The sequence below is a fragment of the Aquarana catesbeiana genome, linkage group LG08 (assembly GCF_042186555.1).
Source record: "Aquarana catesbeiana isolate 2022-GZ linkage group LG08, ASM4218655v1, whole genome shotgun sequence".
In the NCBI taxonomy this organism is placed as follows: domain Eukaryota; kingdom Metazoa; phylum Chordata; class Amphibia; order Anura; family Ranidae; genus Aquarana; species Aquarana catesbeiana.
In genome coordinates, this window is record NC_133331.1 from 280,687,897 (window position 1) to 280,708,216 (window position 20,320).

Below are 20,320 nucleotides of genomic sequence, written 5' to 3' on the forward strand. Positions count from 1 at the left end.
ACACCGAGCACGCCAAGAGGAAGACCGTCACCGCCATGGATGTCGTCTATGCTCTCAAACGCCAGGGGCGCACTCTCTACGGATTCGGAGGATAAACCCTCATAGACACCTACCCACTTCATCTACACAAAGGTCCTTCTCAGGGCCACCTACCTTCTCATACAAAGATCTATATACCGCATCCATCTCCAAAACTCACTACATCATCCTGAGTGCTGATTGTACACTCTCTTTATAGATCCATTTTCTACCCAATTAGATACAACATTGGATACATTATTTTGTTGTGTTCTTACGTATCTTTAGTAAAGCAGATCGCAGTGTGTATGGTCAGACATCGCACGTGTACCTGGAGATTACACAGAGAACACGAATATTTAACGCTTCATAACAATTGTTCATATTTATAAAGATTATTTTGAAAAGGAAACAAAGATGCATTTTTCCCCCTATTTCTCCTTCCTGGGTGTAAAGCTGAGCGGACCCGATTGGAGACATGAGGAGGAGGGGCGGGGTCTATTCATTTATTGCACTGCAGAGAATTTCATTTATTTAGAAGCTTTTAAATATTTTGCCGAATGAAAACGGATGTAATTCATCAGAAGTGCAATATTTTCTTTATTGATTCATAGTACATATTTTCTGTCATGATTATATATTTGTATCTTTTTTTTTTTTTCAGTTACATAATCCTATGCAGATCTGATAATGTATTTTATTGTACATACTTTTATGTATCTGGCAGCGTCATGATTTCTACCAGTCCATTCACATATTTTATATTATTATTCTAGTTGTAATTTGGGGGAAATCCGTTATTGCTACATCCGATAGAGGCCAGTCCCGTCATCCTATACAGATCTGATGACAAACCTATTCTTCCTTTATTACGGTTTTCTAATTCATGTTCGGAGATTACACAGAGGAGACAAATCACCAGTTATTATTAATAACATTTACATATCTATAAGGGATTACTAAAGAAAAGGAGAAAAAAGTCGCATTTATGTTTCTAAGATAAAGCCATTTAATACTCTGCAGATAATTACTTAGAAACATTGTTGCTGATTTCTAGTTACAAAGTGGATAACGATCTGTTGGATTCATTGTACATATGTATCTGGCGGTGTCATGACTTCTACCAGTCCTTTCACTTTTTATAAATCTAGTAACAGAGAACATATTTTAGATTATTCAACAATCTTCTGAATCAATTTCTATTCCAGACTAATCGATGAATCTACTTGAAAATAAAGCGCTAATGATATGTCTCGGATTTGGCGGTATAATAGGGCTGATTATTTCTGTAACGTTCCAAAGAATTCAGGCGGCAAATTTGAAAGTATCAATTTTAAATGTGAGCCAATCAGAGCTGTGGGCGTTTCCTTCATTAACCAATAATGTTTTTGATGAGGAGTCCAAAGAAATGTGTTCTGAGATCTTTCTCTGTTTTCATTGATCTCTATAGTACAAACCCCTTGAAACAATATATTCCAGTGTGTTTAGAATATTCTCCGGAAGAATTTACATTTTTTTATCATTCAATTTCTGTGTCAGATTAGCCGATCTGAGATGATTGAAACGTTCCATTAAAAATGAAGCCAATCCGTTCCATACCCCGCCCGCCATAGTAGGACAATTCTGAGATCTGTGTTCCTGATCAGTTGGGGGGATGATTGTTTTGGTATATAATGAATGATTTCTGGTCTGTAATACATTCGGCAGAATTAAAGTTTGAAGGACAATGACCATGTAAGATGAGCAGATCCCCCAATAATAAATTTCAGACTCTTTATATGTAGTAATTGTTCTCCCTGTACAACTCTCCTGTATTAGAAGTGTGAATAAATAATGTATTTCCTGTGTAAAGCTATGAAGAGAATTGAGGGCTCATTCCATGCGATGTGGTAGACACAATGAGGTATGTGTGGGCTCTTTGTAGAGAGATGTGGGTGGCTCTGAGAAGAGCCTTTGTGTTGTAAATGAATGGATTTGGGAGTAGAAAGGAGTTGTTGGGATTACTTGGATTTGGCGGCGGCCTTGTGGCTCTCGGTCTTCTTGGGCAGCAGCACGGCCTGGATGTTGGGCAGGACTCCTCCCTGGGCGATGGTGACTCCGCCCAGCAGCTTGTTGAGCTCCTCGTCGTTGCGGACGGCCAGCTGGAGGTGTCGGGGGATGATGCGGGTCTTCTTGTTGTCGCGGGCGGCGTTGCCGGCCAGCTCGAGGATCTCAGCCGTCAGATACTCGAGGACGGCGGCCAGATAGACGGGAGCTCCGGCCCCGACCCGCTCGGCATAGTTCCCCTTCCTGAGCAGACGGTGAACACGACCGACTGGGAACTGCAGACCAGCCCGGGATGATCGGGTTTTGGCCTTAGCCCGTACCTTGCCTCCTTGTTTTCCACGGCCAGACATTGTGAGACGTCTGTGTTATTCTGATAAAGATAACCAAATTCGGGCGCTTCCTTATATTTATACCGTCAAAGCTCTGACGTCACACTCTGTGATTGGTTACTTTTCAAGCCCGCCAATAGTGTTCTGACTTGTTTCTAAACCAATCCGTAAACGAAGAAGGAAAGTATTCCACTCCTCCCCATCACATGACTGAATCCTCCAATGAGTGAGGAGGGAGGAGACTCATTTTCATAGGACGCCTATAAAATCAGCACATGAGGGCGGCTCCAGCACACATCGGAGTTGATCTGATTGATCCTAATCATGCCTGAACCAGCCAAGTCCGCCCCGGCGCCCAAGAAGGGCTCCAAGAAAGCCGTGACCAAGAGCCAGAAGAAGGACGGCAAGAAGCGGAGGAAGAGCAGGAAGGAGAGTTATGCCATCTACGTGTACAAGGTGCTCAAGCAGGTCCACCCCGACACCGGCATCTCGTCCAAGGCCATGGGCATCATGAACTCCTTCGTCAATGACATCTTCGAGCGCATCGCTGGCGAAGCTTCCCGCCTGGCTCATTACAACAAGCGCCGCACCATCACCTCCCGGGAGATCCAGACCGCCGTCCGCCTTCTCCTGCCCGGAGAGCTGGCCAAGCACGCCGTCTCCGAGGGCACCAAGGCCGTCACCAAGTACACCAGCGCCAAGTAATCCCCCCATCATCATCATCATCCCAACACAAGACACAAAGGCTCTTCTAAGAGCCACCCACCATTTCCATCAATGAGCTCTCATCACATTTTATCTTTAACACAAGTGAAGAATTAACAGATTATGAAAGATCATTTTGTACAATCTGATGGGGAGTTGTACATTTGTGGATGAATTAGAATAAATCCATCCGAATACCAGCTAGTCTTCCAAATTCCCTTTATTGAGAAATTCCAGATCATATTTTTTTTCCCACTTAGACCCGTCCTGTAGAATGGATATTCGGAGGATCTAATTTATAGATGAATATTGTGCTAGTGGGAACAAACCATTCAATCTCATTGTATGTCTTCCCCGTATAAAAGGCATGCATTTTGTCACCACTAGGTGTCAGTGTTGCTCCTCGGAGAATACATTGGAGATTTTCCCCGTACATTGAAAGCGGATTTGTATGTATAGAAGGATTACACATATATAATATCTTTATTACGTCATTTTTAACCGACACGTTTGTTTTCCCTTTTATAAATGATCTTGGACTCTTCACAAATCACGATAATGTCTGGAGACACATATACAGGGGGGATGCTTACATATTAGGAATAGTTTAGGGATCATCTGCTTAGAATTTTTACTAATAGATCCCCTTGTGTTTTCATTTTGTCATACAGCATCTATTTTCTTTATGGGGGGTCCAAAGATAGATATATACATAAAATCATCTACTCACCTTAGATCGGGGGGAAGAGACGGATTAGATCATCAGCTGGGCATACATTGTCTTTCCTGGTCTGTATCTCTCCCTCTCTATTTTGTGTGTATATTATACTATATATATATATATGGTGAATTTAAGTTGCCTCAGATTACATTACAACAGATTAGAAAGTGAAGGTTACACATTGTAATGCAGATTATCATACATCCCTCAGATCCTGGGGGTTATCTCTGTTTGTGTCATCTAATTAACTGAAATATGGCACAAATAATGCAATCTCAATGTTTCTGATTATTACACTGATAAGGAGTCTCTAATCTTTGATTACAAAAATATTTCTTTAGATTGTAAGCTCCATGAGCAGGACGCTCCTATTGATTTTGTATTGAACTGTATAGAGATTGTACTGTCACCCTTGTATTGTAAAGAGCTGTTTAAACTGTTAGCACTATATACATTTTGTCAAATAATAATATTTTATGTAGTACACCAGCACCAAGTAAATCCCCAACACCCCCCATCATCCAAACAAGACACAAATGCTCTTCATAAGACCCTCTCATATGCTCCATATCAGAGCTGTCATTCTCCTTCTAATGGTGACATGATATCATGAGAATTATAGTTCAAATCATGTTTTTGCAGCATTTTCTGACAAATAAAACCCAATTCATGTAAATGTATCGGATTGATTATGTAATCTAGATGTCGCCCTGTGTCCATTCCCTCAAATCCCCCGGTAGGAGTTGGCGGCACACCGATTATAATGTAGATCCAGCAATAGGAGTTCAATGATCTAATGCTGATCCACATGGAACATCTAGAGGTAATGATCGCACCGATCCCAGATGTGTCCGGAGCAGGCAGGACAATGCTGGGGGGACACGATTCATTGTCTGCTCAGCGATCTGTCCCTCCATGTTAGTACAGAATTGTACTGGATGGAACAAGCTGTACAAGTCACCTTTCTACTTGAAGAGTCTCTAAACTTTGATTATAAAAATATGTATGAATAATATTTTCTCTTTTTGGTAATATGGAGATCTTGTATGATGTGGAGGAACTCCCCTCCCCCACCCCACACAAAGAAGGTAACTCTACTAACACAGAAAACGGGCAGATCTTGGCGGGCATTTTAAAAATGGCGCTTTTTTAAAAGTAAACCAATCATGAAAAGGGGTGTGAGTTAGTTGTCCAATCAGAAGGCAGTGATGTATATAAATAGACGCCGCACAGCCCGTGTTCTCACACTTCTTTCTTCTGGAGATTGGAAGCATTGATCAGCCATGGCAAGAACCAAGCAGACCGCTCGTAAGTCCACCGGAGGGAAAGCTCCCCGCAAGCAGCTGGCCACCAAAGCCGCCCGCAAGAGCGCCCCGGCCACCGGCGGAGTCAAGAAGCCTCACCGCTACAGGCCCGGCACCGTGGCTCTCCGAGAGATCCGCCGCTACCAGAAATCCACCGAGCTGCTCATCCGCAAGCTGCCCTTCCAGCGCCTCGTCCGAGAGATCGCCCAGGACTTCAAGACCGACCTGCGCTTCCAGAGCTCCGCCGTCATGGCTCTGCAGGAAGCCTCCGAGGCTTATCTCGTAGGACTCTTCGAGGACACCAACCTCTGCGCCATCCATGCCAAGAGGGTCACCATCATGCCCAAAGACATCCAGCTGGCACGCCGCATCCGCGGAGAGAGGGCCTAATACACCCCCCGACCAACATCCTCATCACCCCCCACACAACACAAAGGCTCTTCTCAGAGCCACCACATCCTCCTTCCAAAGAGCTCCATACTATCTCATCACCACTACATCCTACAAATACTCCTCACCACATCTCTACACCCCCCATCACACCGCACTCACATCTCTAACATTTCTAAGATGATTACAAAGTAACAATTCACACTTCTCTAGGAAGGAGATCTTTTCTCGTGCCGATCTCTTCCCACCACAATACAATATATAGGAGAGGAGAACAAGACACCTTCCTAGAAAGATTCTCTTCATATCTCTAGACTTCCCTCATCATTACCAGGAGATCGAGAAAGAAAACCTGTTCAAGATCAATACAAAGTCATCTCCTCCCCTCCTGTACACAGATCCCGGGATCACCTCTTTCTCAGCTCCGGTGTAGAAATCCTACAACTGACTAGTAAGAAATCTCACACTCACTATTCATTCTTCTGTATGAAGACGAGATTTCCTCTCCCCGATCTATCACAGGAATCTCTCCTCTGCTATTCTACTACTTTCTCTAATCTTCTCTCTCACACACACACCGATCACATTGTTACATCTTACACTCTTCTCTATTTCTTCTTATTCATTATCTACAGAAGACAATTCTTGGCACCCTGGAGAGAGTTGTACATTTCTCATTCCAAGCGTCAAATTATTTTATATGTCAGCCAATCAGCAGATAGTGATCTGTACGGTGAATGTGTGCGGAACACCTTCCACTATCTGTTGTGACAATATGGTGAAAATATGGAATTCTATTCTATGACAGTGAAGAGTCCATTCTCCTCATAACACAATGTTCTTGTTGCTGATCATTCTAACATGTCCGATCAGTGCAATGATTTCCCTCATACCGATCACATGAAATATTGAAGATCCTGAACGATCATCTAGAAAGAGGAAGTGTGAATGTCCCCCTCCCCCGGGAGATCCCACAGACTGTGCGGGAATTGTCGGGGACCTCCAGATCTCCTATCTGCACATGACAGATGTGTGTGGGGTGGGGCCCCTGAAAAGATCCTTTATAGCAGGAGGGATTTCCGATCTACAGGATCTCTAGTAATCATTTGTGGGATTTATCATAAAACGTAATCTGAGATTCCCTGCAAGAGATAAATGTACAATGTGTGATGGGAACATATCATCTCATCTAGACTGTGTGTAAAGTCTATGCGGGCCCTGGTGGGTGTAGGTAGGTGTGGCTCTGTTGGGAGGAGGTGGGTGTAGGTAGGTAGGTGCGGCTCTGTTAGGAGGTGGGTGCGGCTCTGTTAGGAGGTGGGTGTAGCTTTTAGGAGAAGGTGGGTGTAAGTAGGTAGGTGTGGCTCTGTTAGGAGGAGGTAGGTGGCTCTGAGAAGAGCCTTTGGGGGGTGGAGATGAAGGAGTTCTCCGGCTACTGCCGCCTTCCTTTATTTCTTCTTCGGAGCGGCCTTCTTGGGCTTGGCTGCTGTCTTGGGTTTAGCCGCCTTCTTAGCCGGACTCTTGGCGGCTTTTTTCGGCTTGGCTGCAGCTTTGGGCTTCTTGGGGCTCTTTGTCGCCTTCTTGGCGGGAGAAGCTGCAGCCTTTGCCGGTTTCTTGGCGGCCTTCTTGGGGCTCTTGGCTGCTTTGCTGGGGACTTTCTTCTTGGGGGACTTGGCTGGCTTCTTGGCGGCCGCAGGTTTCTTGGGCTTGGCCGCAGCCGATGGCTTCTTCTTGGTGACTTTCTTGGCCTTGTCGCCCTCTTGCTGCTTCTTGTTGATCTTGAAGGATCCGGAGGCTCCATGTCCTTTGACCTGGACGAGGCTCCCCTTAGTCACCAGCGCCCTGATGGCGATCTTGAGGCGGCTGTTGTTCTTGTCCACATCGTATCCTCCGGCGGCCAGGAGCTTCTTGAGGGCGGCCAGGGAGACCCCGCTGCGCTCCTTGGAAGCGGCCACGGCTGTGACGATGAGGTCGGACACGCTGGGACCGGACGGCTTCTTGCTGCCTTTCTTGGCTCCTCCGGCTGCCGCCTTCTTAGTCGCCTTCTTCTTGGCGGCGGGCTCCGCTGGAGGAGCGGCGGCTGGGGCGATCTCAGTCTCCGTCATGATTCTCAACGAGCTTTTGAAAATAGATAAATATCGTGTGTGGTGCTCTGGCTTATATAGAGACGTTCTGCACTACTATTGGTTGATATAGAACTTGCCTTCTGCACTGCTATTGGTTACACGTTAGACACGCCCACTGACTGTCACTCCAGTGTTGGGGAATCTTCTCTCTCTTGTTGTGTTTCCCTGATAGAGAGAAAAACGATTATAATAAGAAACGGAAGGATGTCCAATCTTCATCGAGGACCCGATCTGCTCACTGGACTGTCACTTATCGATCTGTCACTTACCGCTCTCATGATCTGCTCAGGAGGCTGAACACAGAGGCTGCAAACACATCCATCCTCCTGAGTGTGTGTCCCATTCTTCCTTCTACCTGCTTTTCTACACACATTCTCATCAGAAAACAATCTTCTCACATCTCCCACTACAATCATCTTCACATTAGATGAGTGAAGAGTGAAGATCAGGAAACATTTCCCTCTAATACAGAACTCTGCTCATCTATAGCTGAGTAGAAGGAGCCTGGAACAAAAACATCAGCCGGAGACCTGAGATCCTTGTGTGATGTGATGGGGGAGATTGTTAGAGATACAAAGGTGTCATCTGATGAGGACATGTCATATTTCATGTACTATTTATCATTCTTTCCTCATTATGACAACTGTATGTTTGTAGCCACTGCACACAGCAGACTAGTAAATCGTTTATTCTGGTGGTGATGTATCATTATTTCATCATGATAAATATATTGTCATTCAAATACTCTAAGTTTATTGCCACATTTTACCACACAGCTATCTATATAGTCTACTCAGAAAATATACTGTATAAAGAAAAATAAAAATTATATATATATTTTTTTTTATACCAAGGAGAGAATCCGTCAACATTTTTTACCCCCAAAGCTCAGTAATCATTATTTTGTGGCACATCCCATTATAGTCTATGGTGGGTCAATTATTGATAATAAATCTTGGTCATTTGTAGTGATAGATTTCTCTCTAGGGCAGGGGCCTCCCAACTCTCTACACCGAGGTCCAGTTTACTATTGTACTGATCGGACATGTTAGAATGATCAGCAACAAGAACATTGTGTTATGAGGAGAATGGACTCTTCACTGTCATAGAATAGAATTCCATATTTTCACCCACAAATAATATGAAGAGGATTAGCAGCCCCGATGTCACATTTGGATTAAAATTTGATCTCCCGCCCCCGCTTTTAGAAAGCTCCCTGTATGATAATATAAACGATCTTATTGGCTGACACAGGAACGACAAGAGGCTGTGATTGACTGATCGGAATATTTTCAAATTGCTCGCCGAAATCTCATCGCTGTGCAGTTTGCAGATGATGGAGTTCTGCACTCACCGTACAGATCACTATCTGCTGATTGGCTGACATATAAAATAATTTGACGCTTGGAATGAGAAATGTACAACTCTCTCCAGGGTGCCAATAATTGTCTTCTGTAGATGAGTGAGAAGAAATAGGGGAGAGTGTAAGATGTAACAATGTGATCGGTGTGTGTGTGAGAGGGAAGATTGGAGAAAGTTGTAGAATAGCAGAGGAGAGATTCCTGTGATAGATCGGGGAGAGGAAATCTCGTCTTCATACAGAAGAATGAATAGTGAGTGTGAGATTTCTTACTAGTCAGTTGTAGGATTTCTACACCGGAGCTGAGAAAGAGGTGATCCCGGGATCTGTGTACAGGAGGGGAGGAGATGACTTTGTATTTCTCTTGAACAGGTTTTCTTTCCCGATCTCCTGGTAATGATGAGGGAAGTCTAGAGATATGAAGAGAATCTTTCTAGGAAGGTGTCTTGTTCTCCTCTCCTATATATTGTATTGTGGTGAGAAGAGATCGGCACGAGAAAAGATCTCCTTCCTAGAGAAGTGTGAATTGTTACTTTGTAATCATCTTAGAGATGTGAGTGCGGTGTGATGGGGGGTGTAGAGATGTGGTGAGGAGTATTTGTATGATGTAGTGGTGATGAGATAGTATGGAGCTCTTTGTGAGGAGGATGTGGTGGCTCCGAGAAGAGCCTTTGTGTTGTGTGTGGGGGGTGATGAGGATGGCAGTGGGGGGTATTATGCCCTCCCTCCGGTGGACTTAGGAGCGGTCTGCTTGGTTCTTGGCATACAGCGTTAACCCTGGTTAAGCGTTTCTCTGCCTCTATGTCTTGTGCCGGGCCTCTACTCTCTTCTCTGGTTCTCTCGGGCCTCCAGAGCTATCTTCTGCTCTTTTGCTAGCTCTTGCCCGGTCTTCTTCCCTTGATATTCTCCCGGGCCTCCAGAGCTATCTTCTGCTCTTTTGCTAGCTCTTGCCCGGTCTTCTTCCCTCTTCTCTGGTTCTTTTCCCAGGCCTGCAGAGCTATCTTCTGCTAGCTCTTGCTTGTTCTTCTCCACTCTCTGGTTCTTCTCCCTCTGTCCGGAGTCTTGTGCCGGGCCTCTAGAGCTATCTTCTGCTCTTTTGCAGGCTCTTTTGCTAGCTCTTGCCCGGTCTTCTTCCGATGTTGACACGACACGACGCTCTCCCCCTCTGTAATGCAGCGTGCGAGCTGCGCAACGACTTATATAAGCATGGGGCGGAGTCACTGGGTGATGTCATCTGACCCCGCCCACCGCCCCATCATGCCCCGAGGGGCGACATCATTAGGGGGCGGGGTCACTGGATGACATCACCCGACGACTCCGCCCCATGCCTATGGGGGCCCCGCCCCATGCACACAGTTTTACAGCGGGAGAGAGCGTCCTGGCAACATGAGAAGGAGAGAAGAAGAGAAGGAGACAGGGAAGACCAGGCAAGAGCTAGCAAAACAGCAGAAGACGACCTAATAGCAGGAGGAGAGCGCAGAGAAGAAGGAAGAGACCACCGGAGCTGCCCAATACATTATTTTAAAACCCTGTGTAGTGTGTTTTATTTTTGACGCTTTTTATTCCAGGTGAATGGGTAGGGGTATGATGTACCCCATACTCATTCACGTGGCGCGGGGGGCAGGATCTGGCGGCCTTCACTTGTATGCCTTTACTACATGTTCCAATAATATGCCTTCATTACGTGTCATACAATTTCCTTTCATGTACTGACAGTACTGTATGCCTTCACTATTGTTCTATATAACATACTACATGTCCTGACAATATGCCTGGATAGGAGGGAAGCAGCAGGCGTATGAACACGTTTCTTACACACTTCTGTACACAAAATATGAGGCTTGAATTCTCCTCCTTTGCACTCAGAAGGTGTGCACTGCATGCTAGAGGAGGTCAAAGGCCCACACATGGTACTGGATTACATCTCTTCTTTCAGCTCCTCAATGAAAAAAATATTTGGAAGAGAGGGAAAATCCAAAGCACCACATCCCAGAAAATATATTTGAAAAAAGACGGGGCATTGAGGCCTTAAGGTAGCCCCAGGGACTTTAAACGGTGCTCAAATCAATATAGTAGAGAACATAAAAAATTCATTTTTTATTTAACAATCTTTAAAAAAAACAGACATTGGCCAAAGACCACATACAGAACAGTATATTCATTGATACAGAGATTAATACCACTTTCTCAACATGTTTCGCTTTCCTAAGCTTCTTCAGGAGATATATTGTGATATTATGGTCAACTATGAAAATAAAGAAAATATGTATGTAAACAAATGTCTGCTTATAAGTTACAGTCATAATATATATTGATACATATTGGTTTGATCATAGGGAAAAAAATATGAAGAATACAAAAATTGATAAAACGTATATATATATATATCATACATCAAAGGAATATATAACACATGTGTATCAAAAATAATAATAATAAAAAAAAAAAAAAAAAACACACTGACCACCAAGTCACAATTTACTTTTTCAGTCTTACCTTTAGAGAAAGAATTTTTAAACAATTTTAAGAATTTCTAACAATCAAGGACTTACACTGGCTCATAAACCGCAACAGAGACCAGGAATGATAAAAGTACAATGGCTCATAGACAACAACAGAGGCCAGGGTACAAAAACAGATAAAAATCTCTAAAAAAGCGCTTATTCTATCATGGCATAACAGGCATATCAGACCCTGATATGCCTGTTATGCCTGGTCTCTGTTGCGGTTTATGAGCCAGTGTAAGTCCTTGATTATTAAAACTTTGATTAAAGTTTTTTTGGAAGCAGTTTTTACGCTCTGTGGAATCTCCTCTCTGATTTTTATATCTGAGGATTTGTGTGATCATTTGAGCATTGGAGTTCGTGAGGCCGTGTTGCTGGGGATCTTCACCTTCCAGCGTCCCTACTAACGGATGCAGCAGCACTAGAACCATCACCATTCCTTTAATCTTAAGCTCATTCTGACTCTAAAGCCGCTGGCTGGCGAGTCCATCACCTTTGGTAAGAGTATTTTTTGCACATCTATACCCACAGTTACCATTTAATTACATGGGAACCATCCTGGTCATCTGAAGGAAGTCCTAGAGGCCTAACTTCCCAGTGTACCTTCATAGGACTAACATTTGAACCCACACCTGATTTCATTTGAGTTTGTGCATGGACTGTATTTATATACATTTGCATTTATAACAAGACAATTTCTTTTTGTTTATATATATGCTTTTTAAAACATATACGCATCTGTATAGTACCTGTTTTGAGCAGGCCCACACGTTTGCTTAATTGTCCACTAACACAACAGGTGTTGATTCACAACTTTGTGGTCACATACACTTGATCCAATTTAAGTTTATGTTTTTCTTTTTTTTTTTTTTCCCTTTTTCCTTTTTTTTTTCACAGTTGATTAATACATTCACCAAACTCTATACTTATGTCCCCTTGAGGGCAATATAATTAATTCTCCATTTGGTAGTTTTCTATGGGATTTTATTCACAATATTTCACATATGGGAATATAAGGGTAATGACCTTGTTATTCTGGTCCTCTTTCACTTATTCTTTAGATATGAGATTTGATAAAACTCATTTCATTAAATACCTTACTGGGCTAGTTTAGGCCCTCAGATTGATATTCTGGTGGGTCCTGCCCAATTAGGAACAAGTTTATTTTAGCGCCACACTTTATGTATCAATATATATTATGACTGTAACTTATAAGCAGACATTTGTTTACATACATATATTCTTTATTTTCATAGTTGACCATAATATCACAATATATCTCCTGAAGAAGCTTAGGAAAGCGAAACATGTTGAGAAAGTGGTATTAATCTCTATATCAATGAATATACTGTTCTGTATGTGGTCTTTGGCCAATGTCTGTATTTTTTAAAGATTGTTAAATAAAAAATGAATTTTTTATGTTCTCTACTTTATTGATTTGAGCACCGTTTAAAGTCCCTGGGGCCACCTTAAGGCCTCAATGCCCCATCTTTTTTCAGCTCCTCAATGTTTCATCCATTCTGGATTCATTTCAGGATTGTGGTGATTACCCTGCCAGCAGCTTCTATGGGGGGGGGGGCATTGCGGAAGCTGTCCACCTCATTTCGTTAACATTCATGTTTCTTTAAAGCCCATCTGACAATAAACCAAAACATTCTCACTTGCAGTGGAGCTCTGTGCCCACACTACAAGGGTTAACTGCTAATTCAGGCTAGGGGAGAGTAAAAAAACTTTTGCTTACCTCATTCTCCATTCCCCCAACAACCCATCTCCTAGCAATCCTCTTTCAGCCCCACAGACTCTGTCAGTCTGCAAATCATTCAACACTCCATCCCAGGTGTGTCGTATGTCTTTGTTCCCCACCACACAATGTGACTCCTTCCTCCAATTGTTATGTCACTGCTGAGTCCTCTATTGAAAGAGCAGTTGGTGGATGAAACCACAGCAATGCAGCAGGGGAGACAGGCATCCAACCATCCTGCAAGTGTTAAATACTGAAGATTCTTGCATAGGCTGCAGAGCTGGAATGAAGAGAAAGTAAAAGCCACAGGCCATTAGAGAGCAAAGTATAATTCCTCTTTATGTCCACTATATGCTGCATCTTTCTTGTCTTTTACCACTTTAGCTCCAGAAGGTTTACCCCTCCTTAATGACAGGCCATTTTTTTGCAAAACGGCTCTGTGTTGCTTTAACTGACAATTGCGCGGTCATGCGACACTGTACCCAAATAAAATTGATGTCCTTTTTTTTCCCCCACAAATAGAGCTTTCTTTTGGTGCTTAGCAGAAACACAAGATCTGTGTCCTTCATACTAGCAGAACGGCGATCTGCCTTCTTTACATAGGCAGACCGCCGTTCTGCCTCTCTCGGACAGATCACTGGATTTCCTGTAGCCATCGGGTCTGCAGGACCCTCTGATTGTCTCCTGCTGTGCCCAATCACAGCGGGAGCGGGGCTCTGCCGGCACACACCCCAGAGCCGAAGAAAAAAAATCACGTACAAGTACGTGATTTTGCGCTTAAGGGCCGCCCTGATGCAGTATATGTACATGGAGCGGTCCTTCAGCGGTTTGAACCTGTGCTTTAAATCAACAAGTGTTTGCATAGCCAAACCTAATGTCACCAACTAGGGATGAGCTTCGAGTTCGAGTCTAACATCGGCTGTTCGCAAGTTCGCCGAACAGCGAACAATTTGGGGTGTTCGCGGCAAATTCGAATGCCGCGGAACACCCTTTAAAAGTCTATGGGAGAAATCAAAAGTGCTAATTTTAAAGGCTTAAATGCATGGTATTGTCATAAAAAGTGTTTGGGGACCTGGGTCCTGCCCCAGGGGACATGGATCATTGCAAAAAAAAAGTTTTAAAAATGGGCGTTTTTTCAGCAGCAGTGATTTTATAAATGCTTAAAGTGAAACAATAAAAGTGTAATATCCCTTTAAATTTTGTACCTGGGGGATGTCTATAGTATGCCTGTAAAGGGGCGCATGTTTCCCGTGTTTAGAACAGTCTGACAGCAAAATGACATTTCAAAGGAAAAAAGTAATTTAAACTACTCGCGGCTATTAATGAATTGCCGGTCCGACAATACACATAAAAGTTCATTGATAAAAACGGCATGGGAATTCCCCACAGGGGAACCCCGAACCCAAATAAAAAAAAAAAAATGACATGGGGGTCCCCCTAAATTCCATACCAGGCCCTTCAGGTCTGGTATGGATATTAAGGGGAACCCCGGCCAAAATAAAAAAAAAATGGTGTGGGGACCCCCTCAAAATCTATACCAGACCCTGCAGGTCTGGTATGGATTTTAAAGAGAGCCCCGCGCCAAAATTTAAAAAAAAAACGGCGTGGGGTCCCCCCAAAAATCCATACCAGGCCCTTATCCGAGCACGCAACCTGGCAGGCCGCAGGAAAAGAGGGGGGGACAAGAGAGCGCCCCCCCTCCTGAACCGTACCAGACCACATGCCCTCAACATTGGGAGGGTGCTTTGGGGTAGCCCCCCAAAACACCTTGTCCCCATGTTGATGAGGACAAGGGCCTCATCCCCACAACCCTGGCCGGTGGTTGTGGGGGTCTGCAGGCGGGGGGCTTATAGGAATCTGGAAGCCCCCTTTAACAAGGTGACCCCCAGATCCCGGCCCTCCCCCCTGTGTGAAATGGTAAGGGGGTACTTGTACCCCTACCATTTCACTAAAAAAAGTGTCAAAAATGTTAAAAATGACAAGAGACAGTTTTTGACAATTCCTTTATTTAAATGCTTCTTCTTTCTTCTATCTTCTTTCTTCTATCTTCCTTCGGTTTCTTCCTCCATCTTCTTCTTCTTCTGGTTCTTCCTCCGGTGTTCTCGTCCGGCATCTTCCTCCGCGGCATCTTCTTCCCTTCTTCTCCGGGCCGCTCCGCATCCATGATGGCATGGAGGGAGGCTCCCACTGTGTGACGCTTCTCTCTTCATCTTCTTGTCTTCATCTTCTTGTCTTCATCTTCTTTTCGGGCCACTCCGCATCCATGATGGCATGAAGGGAGGCTCCTGCTGTGTGACGCTTCTCCACTTCTGACGGTTCTTAAATAATGGGGGGCAGGGCCACCCGGTGACCCCGCCCCCTCTGACGCACGGGGACTTGACGGGACTTCCCTGTGGCATTCCCTATGACGCCATAGGGAAGTCCCGTCAAGTCACCGTGCGTCAGAGGGGGGTGGGGTCACTGGGTGGCCCCGCCCCTCGTTATTTAAGAACCGTCAGAAGAGGAGAAGCATCACACAGCGGGAGCCTCCCTCCATGCCATCATGGATGCGGAGCGCTCGAAAAGAAGATGAAGGGAAGAGCGGGAGCCTCCCTCCATGCCATCATGGATGCGGAGCGGCTCAAGGGAAGAAGACGCCAACGACCCGGAGGAAGATGCCAGATGAGAACACCGGCGGAAGAACCGGAAGAACCAGAAGAACCAGAAGAAGAAGAAGATGGAGGAAGAAACCGAAGGAAGATAGAAGAAAGAAGAAGCATTTAAATAAAGGAATTGTCAAAAACTGTCTCTTGTCATTTTTAACATTTTTGACAGTTTTTTTAGTGAAATGGTAGGGGTACCCTTACCATTTCACACAGGGGGAGGGCCGGGATCTGGGGGTCCCCTTGTTACAGGGGGCTTCTGGATTCCGATAAGCCCCCTGCCCACAGACCCCCACAACCACCGGCCCGGGTGTGGGGATGAGGCCCTTGTCTTCATTAACATGGGGACAAGGTATTTTGGGGGGCTACCCTAAAGCACCCTCCCAATGTTGAGGGCATGTGGCCTGGTACGGTTGGGGGGGGGCGCTCTCTCGTCCCCCCCTCTTTTCCTGTGGCCTGCAAGGTTGCGTGCTCGGATAAGGGTCTGGTATGGATTTTTAGGGTGACCCTATGCCATTTTTTTTTAATTTGGCGCGGGGTTCCCCTTAATATCCATACCAGACCTGAAGGGCCTGGTATGGAATTTAGGGGGACCCCCCACGTCATTTTTTTTTTTAAATTTTGGTTCGGGGTTCCCCTGTGGGGAATTCCCATACCGTTTTTATCAATGAACTTTTATGTGAATTGTCGGACCGGCAATTCATTAATAGCCGCGGGTAGTTTTAAATGACTCTTTTTCCTTTGAAATATCATTTTGCTGTCAGACTGTTCTAAACACGGGAAACATGCGCCCCTTTACAGGCACACTATAGACACCCCCCAGGTACGAAATTTAAAGGGATATTACACTTTTATTGTTTCACTTTAAGCATTAATAAAATCACTACTCCCAAAAAAATAGTCATTTTTAAAACTTTATTTTGCATTGATACATCTCTCCTGGGGCAGGACCCAGGTCCCCAAACACTTTTTATGACAATAACTTGCATATAAGCCTTTAAAATTAGCACTTTTGATTATTCATGTTCATGTCCCATAGACTTTAATGGTGTTCGCGTGTTCGAACAAATTTTTTGCCTGTTCGCAGGTTCTGGTGCGAACCGAACAGGGGGGTGTTCGGCTCATCCTATCACCAAAATTAGACATTAGAATTCCAAAATCCTAGCGTTTTCACCAAAACAGGAAGTGAGAGGTCTTCCTGATTGGACCCAGTAAAAAAATCTAAAAACAAAAAAAAAAATGTAGCCTCATTTACACTTTAGCCACCTGCCCGCGGCTCAAAGTAAATATACTGCGAGCGGATGGCAGGTACAGACATTATCACATACATGTACGTATTTGGCCTTCTTCCGGGTTTGCAACCTCCTAAAACTTGAGGTCTCCGCTCTGGTAAATCCATCTGGTGTTTTCTGCGATGGGTGCTGGTTGGGCAGGGGCCCATCTAATTCCTCACCTCCATAATTAAGCCCCGTGGGTGGGGTTAAACATCTTGGAGGCGTGGCTTTGGATGAAGCTGGCTCAGGCTGCTTTCACATGTTCTCTAAAGGCTTTGCTAGCTGTGCAGTGTTTGGGACCTTTCTCTATGCATATCCATAAAAAATTGCTACACCCACCATTTTATTCTCTAGGGCCTCTGCTTAACCAGTTGCAGACCACCCACCATAGGTATACTGCGTCAGGGCGGCCGCTCCGCGCCAAATCATGTACCTAGTGCGTGATCTGGAATTTCCAGGTCTGGGGCGCTCACGCGCACCACTGGTGGCCCATTCCCGCTGTGATCACACACAGCGGGAGCCCAGCGGTGGGTACCGCTGGCATCCGTCGATTGTTTAGTACACAGGCAGAACGGCGATTTACCTACGTAAACAAGGCAGATCGCCGTTCTGTCAGTAAGGAAGGCATTGATCCTGTGTTCTGTGTTCCCGGCTTTGCAGAATCTGTGCCTTCCTTTAGTAAAAGCACCTCCCCCACAGTACACAAGCACTGGCTAGGCACACAGTTAACCCTTTGATGGCCAGGTCTTTCTAGTTTTAAGTATGATTTTTATGATTATTATGATATTGATATTGATCCAAGATTTGATTGATTTTTAATTGATTTTTAATTAATTTTTATACCATTTTTATGCAGTTGATATTTTATCAATTAATGTGTTTAATATGCCTGTTCTGCACATGTTTCCTTTACATGTATGTACACACGGTCCACGTGTTCTTAATATATGGGTCCGCGTAGCCCCAGCATTTATATTGTGCGGAACCGGTCAGACTCCTTCAGCTGTAACGGCATGTGCAATATGTGATTTTAGTAGGTGTAAAAAAGTGTAGCGCTATTATACCATACATAAATATTAAATTTGACCATGAAAGGTAAAAAAAGTACTAAGCGAGTACCCTACTATGCAAAGGGGTACACATAAATGTGCATAAAGGGTCTACCTTAGTGAAAAAAGTGACTCATGCTGAATAAGTGACTCATGCTAAATAAACAACATGATATGAAAAAATCAATAAATGACCTACTATAAACGTGAGCAGAGTCAATAAAAAGTGACTAAATACATAAATAAAACAATTATACCACAATAAATAACAATTATGATGTGAATATGAAGAACAAAGCTAGCAAGTATGTTTTTAGATTTGGCAAGTACATATAAATTTGACAAGTCCGAGGATGATCCAAAACACACTTAGGCAGATATTCGCACGACGTTGATACTCCAAAGAAACTGTGATAACAAATGGGCCACCACCTGTGAACAAAAGGAGGCTTGCCAGATGTTTATGACCTGGAGAGGCTTATGCCCCCCAAGTCATACAGGCTTGTGAGTCAACTGACTTGATGGATACACCGGGCTAAACAGGCACGACAGGTCTTGGATCAAACCACCAACTTGGCACAGACGTTTTCAAACATCAAATTGGAGATAGTATTCCGATAGGACAAAAGGCTCGGTGTTCAAAAACCATGCAGAGATAGATAAAAAATGTCCATAGCATGATACCGTTTAAATAGGGTTTATTAAAGGAAAAAAAAAGTGTAAACTCACATGTTAGAGGATCATCAAATAGGCTTAATAAATACAGGAACAAGAGCAGTATATATGTGTGGGTCCACCCGACGCGTTTCAACTAAAAAGCTGTCATCTGGGGTGCAGACCCCACAAACACTACCGCTTATAAATCCCTAATGACCCCACATGAAAAATGCATAATACTGGAAGTAAACATTATTTGTGTCACTTCCGGTTGTTAGACCGGAAGTGTCAATCAAAATTAGGTGTCTTAAACCTTGTAAATCTAATAGGAATAGTTGTAGTCCATAAATACATATATATATGTGTGTGGGAAGCAATAGGCCACACATAAGCTCCCCAACGTAAACAGAAAAAGGGATTCAAAATTATAAAAGCGGGGGATTAAAAAATTATAAAAACGTATCCAAGCCTCGTTATGGGGCTCAATCGTGACGTCACTGCGTCAGATCTCCGTAGCGTTGTAACCAGGAGATGAAACCACGTCTCGCTTTAGAATTAGTCAGATGACGCGGTCGTTCGCGACGTCATTTCGTCACAAACGTCACGGCGTAAGATCTGAGAACTGGACCAAGCCTCAACATGGGTAGCAACACATGACGGGACTATTCCAGGTCAGATGACGCGGCCACTCGGGACGCAGCCACATCACTAACGTCATGGTACCCACATCCAAATGCTGAACCAGGCCTCGACCTGAGTAGCATCCCATGACAAGACCGTTTAGCCAGTTTAAAGATGGGTACAAAAAACAATAAAAATATCCTATTAAGATATCATCACATTCCCCACTTTAAAGTGAAAACACATAGGCAGGGATCTAAACAGTAAAAATCTGTTTATGGATGATAATGAAAAAAATCCACTAGATGGCACTACCAAAAGACATAGAAAATAAAAATGATAAAATATAAATAAGGTAGTGAATTATTTCATATGGGGTCATCAGTTACATACAAAAATAATATGAATAGTATAGATTTAATATTAATGAAAATATCTAAATCTCCATAAAAATACATATTTAAAAATATATTTTCTCCATAAAGTGGAAAATATAAAAATAGCCATATGCAGTCAAATTAAGGTAAATCCAATACAAAGTGAATATTAAAAAATAAAATATATTATAAAATAAAATGGATATAATGGAAAAGTCTTTCCTTTAGGATTGGTTGATAAACAAATTAATATCCCACTCCAAGTTCATTCCTTGTGGATAGTGGGTCTGTAATTCGTATATCCAGAAAGTTTCTAGTCTAGAAACTCCTCTTTTATTGGCTCCTCCCCTCCATGGGGCAATGTATCGATCGATAATCAAGAATTGAGTACCAGTAGGATCTCGATCATGATGCTGTCTATAGCGTCAAGTAGCATCCAGGGCCATCTTTAAGGCAAGG

The 20,320-nt window shown here is 43.7% G+C and overlaps 3 protein-coding genes across 3 annotated transcripts; 1 reads left to right on the forward strand and 2 right to left on the reverse strand.

Moving 5' to 3' along the window:
• Window positions 1-1,052: 1,052 nt before the first annotated feature.
• Window positions 1,053-2,479, reverse strand: LOC141104563 (histone H2A.J). Its single transcript, XM_073594170.1, has one exon. It carries the CDS (start codon window positions 2,412-2,414, stop codon window positions 2,019-2,021), a length of 396 nt encoding a protein of 131 aa, XP_073450271.1. The 5' UTR covers window positions 2,415-2,479; the 3' UTR covers window positions 1,053-2,018.
• A 2,589-nt stretch (window positions 2,480-5,068) lies between these two features.
• On the forward strand, window positions 5,069-5,796 carry LOC141104552 (histone H3). Its single transcript, XM_073594157.1, has one exon. It carries the CDS (start codon window positions 5,103-5,105, stop codon window positions 5,511-5,513), a length of 411 nt encoding a protein of 136 aa, XP_073450258.1. The 5' UTR covers window positions 5,069-5,102; the 3' UTR covers window positions 5,514-5,796.
• A 1,098-nt stretch (window positions 5,797-6,894) lies between these two features.
• LOC141104542 (histone H1.01-like) lies at window positions 6,895-7,651 on the reverse strand. Its single transcript, XM_073594144.1, has one exon. The coding sequence runs from the start codon at window positions 7,613-7,615 to the stop codon at window positions 6,959-6,961; it is 657 nt and encodes a 218-aa protein (XP_073450245.1). The 5' UTR covers window positions 7,616-7,651; the 3' UTR covers window positions 6,895-6,958.
• Between the last annotated feature and the right edge of the window lie 12,669 nt (window positions 7,652-20,320).